The sequence below is a fragment of the Martes martes genome (assembly GCF_963455335.1).
Source record: "Martes martes genome assembly, chromosome: 18".
Lineage (NCBI taxonomy): Eukaryota > Metazoa > Chordata > Mammalia > Carnivora > Mustelidae > Martes > Martes martes.
In genome coordinates this window covers 27,431,497-27,440,061 of record NC_137906.1, presented here as the reverse complement: position 1 = coordinate 27,440,061, position 8,565 = coordinate 27,431,497, and the positions used below count along the sequence as shown (strand labels likewise).

The window sequence follows — 8,565 nt, the reverse complement described above, 5'->3', positions numbered from 1 at the left end:
GACGTTAGACTTCCTGGAATCAGGGCTACAATCTGGCAGTCTTTTTTTAACTTTGCCTCACTCGACTAAAAGACAGAGTAGTTGCTGTCTTTTTTATAAGGCTGTGAGCTGCCCCATTCATCCTACTCCCCTGCCTGGCAAATTTAGCTGACCAGGTGCACAATGACATATCTAGGCTCTCATCCAAGCTTCCCTTCTCCTTGGCCAGACTCAGACCTTCCAAGAATCAATTCTAACCTGTCCAACATGAACACCAGCTACATGCAGCTATGAAGTGGCTAGTCCCAATTAAAACGTGCTTTAAGTGTAAATAAATGTCTAGTATACATAGTTTCAGAGACTTATTACAAAGAGTAAAATTCCATTATCTTATTAGCAACTACATGTTGAAAGTCTATCATTTTGAACATTGTTATTAAAAAAAACCAATCCAACTGTTTAATAGTTTTATATAGCCACTCTAAGGTTAGAGCATACATGGGGCTCTTGTTCCATTACTGGACAGCAAGGCTTACAGAAGGGCAGTGGAGCCCACAGAAGCTCACCGAAACTGCCCTCCCCTCTTCAGTGGTTGAGTTCATTACAAGCATCCCTCAGGTGAAGTGGCCCAGCAAACTAATTCTTCTCAATTCCATGAATATATTTGTGACAGGTTTACAGTGAAAACTAGTTTTTAAAAGAGGTTTCATTTTTCTAACTGACATCTTACACATATTACTAAAATGTTACTAATACGCCATCCAAATTTACTGAGATGCATCTTAGTGATCTGTGGGCTCTAATTGTTTCCTGCCTGCTTCCTTATGAACACTTACACAGTTCTATAGCCAGGTCATATTTTTTGGGCAGTTAACAACAGTGCATGAAAAGTGTACTGTCAGGCTAAAAACAGGAAAGGCACCACTCCTTCCAGAGTTAATCTAAGACTCCAGAAGGGAAAGCATCACCACCTGGACCCCAAGCCAGATTCAGCCGTCCAGGGCTAGATACAATCTCCTCTGGCGAGCCATGAGCATGATGGTGTGAGTTAGCACAAGTCAATACTTCCTCCTCCTTCACTTCAGGGAAACAGCATTCCTCAATTAACACAAAGGCTGCATACTGCTCCAGACGCTCTTGCTAACTCTGCTGTAAAGTTCAAAACGACCGAGTGAAGCACCAGAGTCCATTGAGGCATTTTATTTGCACGTATGTATTACATCCCTAGAAAAAGAATCCCAGGATTTTCCCTCCTGTGTGTTTTCGTCTTGCTTCTTCATGGTCCATGATGCCAGCTGAAGTTGTCAGTACAATGAAACTATGGAGAGTTAAAAAAGAAAATGCTGGTGAGTTTTTCCTAAAAATAGTTCAACACAGAGCGGCTTTCTCGTACAGAAAAAGACCAACATTCCTAAGTGCTTAAGACGCTTTCCCATAATAGGACGCAGAGACTAATGCTGCCTACTCAGGCTGGCAGTGCAGGCATGGCTCCTGGAAGCCAAAGACCCAAATCCGAAGACCTCAGCTACACAACACACTCACAGCCCTGCCCTGGGCTAACACTGAGAAACAACAGTTAAGCTTAACAGAAAATAAAGACAACTCCTTTAACCTCAAAATGTCACTTTCTGTTTGCAGGTAAGGAGACAGAGTTTAAAGCAATAAAGTGTTGATATAAACTTGACTCAATTGTTTCTGCCACTTATATGATCACAGGCAAGCTACCTGTAAAGAGACAGTCAGATGGACAATGGAAATGACATTTGGCCTGGCTACCTCATAGGGATCAAGGTAAGACACCTAAGGTGGTATGCCAACTCTGAGGCATTAAAATCAGTATCGTAAGTACAATCAAAAATGACTCACTCATAACACTATACCTGTAACAACGTAACTATGAAGTGGGAGTAAATTCAACCACATCACCAACCATATGATTGGGGTGGGGGGGTTAACTTCTTAACCACAAACAGATAAACACTTACTGTGTTGTGTCAGATACTAACGTTCTTTACCAGAATTAAACCACATAATATAAGAATTATTACCATTTCTACAGATAAAAATGATATGTAAATATCAATATGTAAATGATATGAAGAAACCAAGGCCATGAGATACCCAAGGCCTCACAGCTTTAAGGTAGAAAACCAAGGATGTGAACTCCAACTCTTACCAAGAATGAAGAAATTGAGTTTCTCCAGAGGCCTAGGGTTCAGAAGTGATTCCAACCATACAACGGGATCACAATGAACATATAGCATCAACTATAAGCACTGAGCCAAAAGAGCAGACATTAAAGAGGACATAAATCTGCTGTCTCTCAGTTAGCCTGGACTCTCACAGGTCTCTCAGAACCTGAAGCCTAGTACATGAACACCTAAGAACTAATCCTTGAATTAAGATGGTTGGAGATGGAGACAATTACTACTGTAACAGTAAAAACCCAACAAACAAAAACTCAGCTCAAGTCAAACTACACAGATAGCAATCTTTAGCATTAATTTCTTTTAAATGAGGAAAACTGACTCACCCAAACTGGCGGGACGGGAGCAGGTTATTCTGCCATTTTTCTAGATCTTTCAGTTGTACATCAAATCTGGGGCTGATCACTCCACACTGTAAAAGCATAACAGAAAACACTGTTCACGTCTTAGCAGTAACAGAAAACCTTAGTACACAAACAGCATTTACATCTGAATAGTATACAAACCAGCCAAATCAACATTTCATGGGTAACTATTCTGTGCCACCTTGATATAAATGTCATTTGAAAAATATACTGAGGGGCGCCTGAGTGGCTCAGTGAGTTGGGCCTCTGCCTTCAGCTCAGGTCATAGTCTCATGGTCCTGAGATCAAGCCCCACATCGGGCTCTTCACTCAGTGGAGAGTCTGCGTCCCCTCCTCCCCCGCCTACCTCTCTGCCTACTTGTGACCTATCAAATAAATAAATAAAATCTTAAAAAAAAAAAGAAAAGAAAGAAAGAAAAATATACTGAAATAGGATTATGCCTGCCTAGGGAAAGGAAAGTACTTAGAAAGTCACACATGATGTGATGAGCACTGCGTGTTATATTGAACTACTGAATCACTGAACCAATGATGTACTCTACCTTGGCTACTTGAATTCAAATAATTTTTTTAAATATGCAAAAAGAAAAAAAAAAAGTCAACAGTAGGCGCGCCTGGGTTGGCTAAGCTGGCTAAGCGTCTGCCTTCGCCTCAGGTCCTGATCCCACGGTGATAGGATCAAGCCCCCTTGTCAGCTGAGAGCCAGATTCTCCCTCTCTGCCTGCTGATCCCCCTACTTGTGCTGTCAAATAAATAAAATCTTCAAATTTAAAAATATAAATAAATGAAAAGTCAAAAGAGGAGGGAGAACACAGGGCAATGCATGGAAAGGTCAGGTTCACAGTGTGTATCTCTATGAGCTAGGGAGCTGTCCCAAGACAAACGGCCAGATTTTAAGGAGGTAAGATACCAAGCCTTCGACAAAACTGTAGTCAAACTTTTTTTTACACAGTAAGCCTGAAATGAATGTGGAGTGTCTCAAATCCTTCACTCATAAGCCAAAAATGCAAAGTACTCAAAGTATTAGAATTTTTAAAAAGCAAATTCTACAGACACTAAACTAAAATCTAAGAATTGGCTGGTATTCCTCATCAGCAAACTACCACGATACAGTTACAACCCCAGGCCAAATTTTCCAAACTAATCTGGCAAAAATGGGTGAAAGGCAGAAGGAGCAGATTCTTAGTTATCCTACCTGTTTGCTACTGGGACAAAGCAACAAGTATCTTCCAATGTGAGAACTCTCCATAATAGCCGAAGTACTCACTCTAATCACTGAATTATACGAAAAGCCTAAAACACAATAAATGTTCAAACATCTACCAACAGGCTATCTGTACTTACTCTAGTCTCATTCAAAGTCTCTGACTAGATCAACTGGGTTTACAAAGTCAAAGCCAAGGGAATCAAAAGACTCCTTCATTAGAGATAAACATGACACCCCGCCACAGCCCTACACTCTACAAATCACTAATATACTTCAAAAGTATCAATGCATAAAGGTTCCTGCTACTTATATACCAGAAATGGACCTTGTGAAAACACTCAGGATTAGTACCACTGAAGTGTAAACTCCAGAGAAGAAAGCAGGTATGAGACACTTGTGTGCCCACATTCACATAAGTCCCAAAATGCCTAACAGGAGACTATGAAGTTAGAACTTACTCAAATCTTTAAAACAGTTAAGACGTCCACAGGCAGATCTGAACCCAAAGCAACTGAAAATGGCCCAAATCCCCTAAGTCAGGAGGCCCACTCAGGCTCTCCTTTTCATAACATGATCTTAACAGCTATGGTGTCACTTAATTGTCAAAGGCAATCCCACAATACAGATGTAGAAATAGGGAAATGCAGTCCTTTCTCCAAGCAAGCTAAATGGTACTTTCTGAGGCCTCCACTCCACCACACCCGGGCTTTTATTTATTCCAGCAAAATCCCTCACTCAGCTAATAGAATTAAACCTTTCCCAAACCAGAATTCTTATCTAACTTCTAACACTACCTTACTTCTCAGCACCACTAAATTTCCACAGTATGGGGTATATCCATCTCCTGCATGAAGGTAACTGAGGAAACAGTGTCCTACAAAGGAGGGAAACTCAACTTTAGAGAAACTGAAAACTGAAATTTGTTCTGGCCAACCAAAGTCAAACGGCTAGGGGTGCCTGGGTGGCTCAGTTCGCTGAGCATCTGCCTTTGACTCAGGTCACCTGAGATGGAGCCCAGAGTTGGGCTCTCTGCTCAGCAGAGAGCCTGCTTCTCCCTCTGCCCTCTGCCTCTACCCAACCCCCTCACTCTCTCTCCTCTCAAATAAATAAAATCTGCGTGTGGGGGGTGAGAGGGGGAGACAGCTAAGGAGCAGGGTCTGGATTTCAACTACCTCTTAGCCAGATTATTTCAAATTACTTTACCACAGAACAAGGATGCCCATAAAGGATTTCCACTTGAGAAATACTCTGCTCAACTTTTTCTCATGTTTTACATATAGTTGAATGGGTGCACATGACTTACCCAACTTAAGTTTTTTGGGTTTTGTGGGTGTTTTTTTTTTAAACATCAAGTCAAACTTCCACAGGACAGATTTAAGATGTTCTATCAACTACATACTGGAACCAGCTCCCCCACTGGTTACCAACTAGTTGGGAGACCTTGAGGATAACTCCTATCTCAGCATCTCAACTCCTAAAATTGGGAAAAAACACATCCTTTTCGGGGCACCTGGGTGGCTCAGTGGGTTAAAGCCTCTGCCTTCAGCTCAGGTCATGATCTCAGGGTCCTGGGATCGAGCCCCACATCGGGCTCTCTGCTCAGCGGGGAGCCTGCTTCCCCCTCTCTCTGCCTACTTGTGATCTCTGTCAAATAAATAAGTAAAATCTTAAAAAACAAAAAAAAACCCACATCCTTTTCTACTTCAAGAACACACTGTGAGGGTCAGAGTGACAAACAAGGGTGAATTCAAATTCTATTTTGGGGTTGGAGTCTAACAGGTAACAACTAGAACAAGACAAAACACAGTCTCATAATTTACCTGAAAACTCTTCTAATCCCTCAGAAAAACTTCACACCCAGTAGTTTTCATCTAACATTAGGTATCAATCCGCACATCAACAAAGTTCACTATACAGGGAAGCAACTTTGTAAAACAAATTGGTGGACCAGAGAATAACCTTACCAATCAATCTGGCCCCTGCCACTAACCACGACTCATTTCTGGGCCTGTTTTCCCCTCATGTGTGTTGGACCACAGGATGTCAGGCTCCATGTAAATCTGAAAGCTAGAAACCTGAACACAAAAAGCAGGGGAGCAATTCAGGGACCCTAACTTGTTAGAGACATCTAGCCCCAAAATACATGCAGTAAGTTTAGGCACGAAGTCAATAGATCAAACAGTTCCACTAGGTTATGCTGACAAGTCAAACTGAAAGGGAGTACAAAACTCCCATACAGACAGCAATACAGCCCACAACAGCAAAAATGTAAGTATTAATATTGTTAGAGAACCACATTCAGTTCAAAAAACACAACATAAAATCACCAAGAGAAGGAACGAAGTTATTTACAGATAGGATTAAAGGCCCCCCGCTGCCCTGCCACATCACAAGTTCAAGCCAGTGGGTGAGCAGCAGACCATCCAGTATTCAAACAAAATCCTTTCACCCCACCCTACAGCAACTCCCCTCAGATAGCCCATACTCCACAAACATTAGAATGTCAACTAACAATCTGGAGCAAATACAATCCTGGACAACAAATCAATTAAAATGTGATATAAAATTAGTGATTTTAATCAACTCCCTTTTTTTTTTTTACCCAGATAGAGCAAGCACACCACTAATTTGGTTTTGCAAGGGAAATTACAACATGTTTAACACCATGAACGATAATTCTTAAGAAGACTCTTCTATGTGGAAAATAAACAATTCTTACCTTGTTCAACCTGCCTGTGAGGTTCACAACAATCTTCCCCGCTCTGTGATCATCAATGATTTCAAATTCGCCAATGTAACCTACAGAACATAAATGGCTGTATTAAAGGGCAGATAGAAATTTCAGAGACCTAAGTATTTATGCTGTAGTATTCCCACTTTGCCTACTAGACGCTTTCACATCATCTCAGTGACTGTTTCTCTAATCGGTTTAGGCAAAAACAGTTGCTCCAAACCAAAATTTGTATAGCCTAGTATTTTAAACTTGGGGGCCAACACCCAAAAAGCACCCCCTCTGCAATTCTAACAGGGGGATTATTTTCCCCTTGCTACCCCCAAAAGCTGCTTTGTGCCCAAGACATAGAACAATTCTCCTTTCCATCCCAAAGCCCTTCGAAGAGATCAGGACATGTTCAATGGCATGTTGCAGCCACAGTATACACAAAAGGCGGCCAGGTTAGCTCTCAAACTACTAGCAGAGCAACAGTCACAAACTTCCTCCTCCCTTCAACAGTCCTAACTTCCCTGGTGCTTCCTGAATAGCTTCTGTCCAAGCTATCCCGCCTACAGCCAAATTCACCTGCCTTAGTACCCCAGTCTGACTGCCATCGCTGCCCCCCCCAATCTTCCCAGTCCTCTCCTGCATACTTCATTTCTACAAAACTGATTCCTTTAATATCCTCCCATGAAAACACAAGACACAGCAACACACTTACCATGCTTCATCATCACAGTGAGAAACCGGACGATGACTTTGGAGCACGGCCTAATAAGAACCTGGCGTTTGCCTCTCTTTTCAGCATTGTTGATGCTCTTGAGAGCATCTGCCAGGACATTCATGCGCACCATTGTGGCTGTTCAGGGAAAGAAGAAAGTGTTTTACCGGCATTCTCAACCTCAAAAGGCACCCAATCATCCCAGTGCGAACACCTCCTTTCCTTTCTGCCTCTATCATGAAGTTTTCCTATCTCTAAGCAGGCATGTCCCTGAGCGCAATGGCAGCTGCCAAAACAATATAAGCTACTACCGTCGGTCGGTTATTCAAAACGGGGGCCTGAGAATCACCGGGCACGTTTTCCCAACTTCTCAAATCCGGCAGCACCTGTACTATTAACGTTGTCCCTCTAAGTTAAGCAACGCAATGTCAGCCTTGTCCAAAGGACACCACTGTCACTAACACAACTAATAAAACGCCCGTTCTTGAGCCAACGACAATCGTGCCCCGACGGCAACTGTACCACAGTGGCAAGGAGAACTTTTTACGTGCACAGGACTCGACTCCACCCTAATGGACACCAAATCCAAGACACTCTAGTAACGCTGGGAGAAAAAGGATGGAGACCAAAGCATGCTTCAAGCTCCAACTCTAAGAATCCAACCTGCTTCCTCAAGCCCAATCAAGTATCAAAGGAAACCCTGGAGCCCACAAGACCCAGGTTAGTTCCCAGCAAGCTGCCATCCCAGGCAGAATGCAGTCTTCCCTGCTAAGTGGCCTCGGCATCCTAAGCAAGTTTACAGAACGGCGGCAGTAATGGGAAGCTGCACAGACCATCGGGGTCCCCACTCCCGAGGCAAGGTGCTGCCTCAACCACTGAGAGGAGGTCCTGCAGCCTCCAATTTGGGGCTACCGCCTCTCCGAACGGTCGACAGCGCTCTGGTTCCCGCCAGTGCTGCGGCCTGCGCTTCACAGGCCGGCCTCCCCAAAATGCAGAGCGTGGGGCGGACGGGCATGACTCTCCCCTACGTCTGCTCAAACCCCCGCAAGGGCAGAATCCTCGGCCCAAAAGGACCCTGGCAACATCAGAGAGCACCGCAATGGAGGCTCAGACCGCAGGATGGCCCAGATAGCCAACGGATAATGTTGAGCCCCTCAGAGACAGACACTCACCGGCAAAGAAAGATGGCGGAAAGAGGACGGGAGGGGCGAGCGCACGGAGTTATGGGAAGCGGGTGGCCTATCGCGAGACTTTCAAGGGCCAAAAAAATATTTCGCCTGGTGGAAGAAGGCGGATGAAGGGGCGGAGCCTCTTAAGGGGTGAGAGGTAGAGAGTCGATAGAATCAACCGCTCCAGGAGAGACCAAGGGAAAA

At 43.6% G+C, this 8,565-nt stretch overlaps 1 protein-coding gene across 1 annotated transcript; it reads right to left on the bottom strand.

Moving 5' to 3' along the window:
• Positions 1–1,163: 1,163 nt before the first annotated feature.
• Positions 1,164–8,454, bottom strand: RPS15A (ribosomal protein S15a). Its single transcript, XM_080830257.1, has 5 exons — positions 8,365–8,454; positions 7,193–7,330; positions 6,478–6,557; positions 2,513–2,598; positions 1,164–1,297 (listed from the first exon to the last, which is right to left on the bottom strand). Exons 2-5 carry the CDS (start codon positions 7,323–7,325, stop codon positions 1,204–1,206), a joined length of 393 nt encoding a protein of 130 aa, XP_080686383.1. The 5' UTR covers positions 7,326–7,330; positions 8,365–8,454; the 3' UTR covers positions 1,164–1,203.
• Positions 8,455–8,565: the final 111 nt, after the last annotated feature.

Excerpts from the sequence above, each read along its gene's own strand:
- RPS15A (XM_080830257.1), bottom strand. The coding sequence starts at position 7,325 with ATGGTGCGCATGAATGTCCTGGCAGATGCTCTCAAGAGCATCAACAAT. Across the intron at positions 6,558-7,192 it reads CACTGTGATGATGAAGCATG|GTTACATTGGCGAATTTGAA; the intron begins GTAAGTGTGTTG and ends TATGTTCTGTAG. Across the intron at positions 1,298-2,512 it reads CTCCCGTCCCGCCAGTTTGG|TTTCATTGTACTGACAACTT; the intron begins GTGAGTCAGTTT and ends AACTCTCCATAG.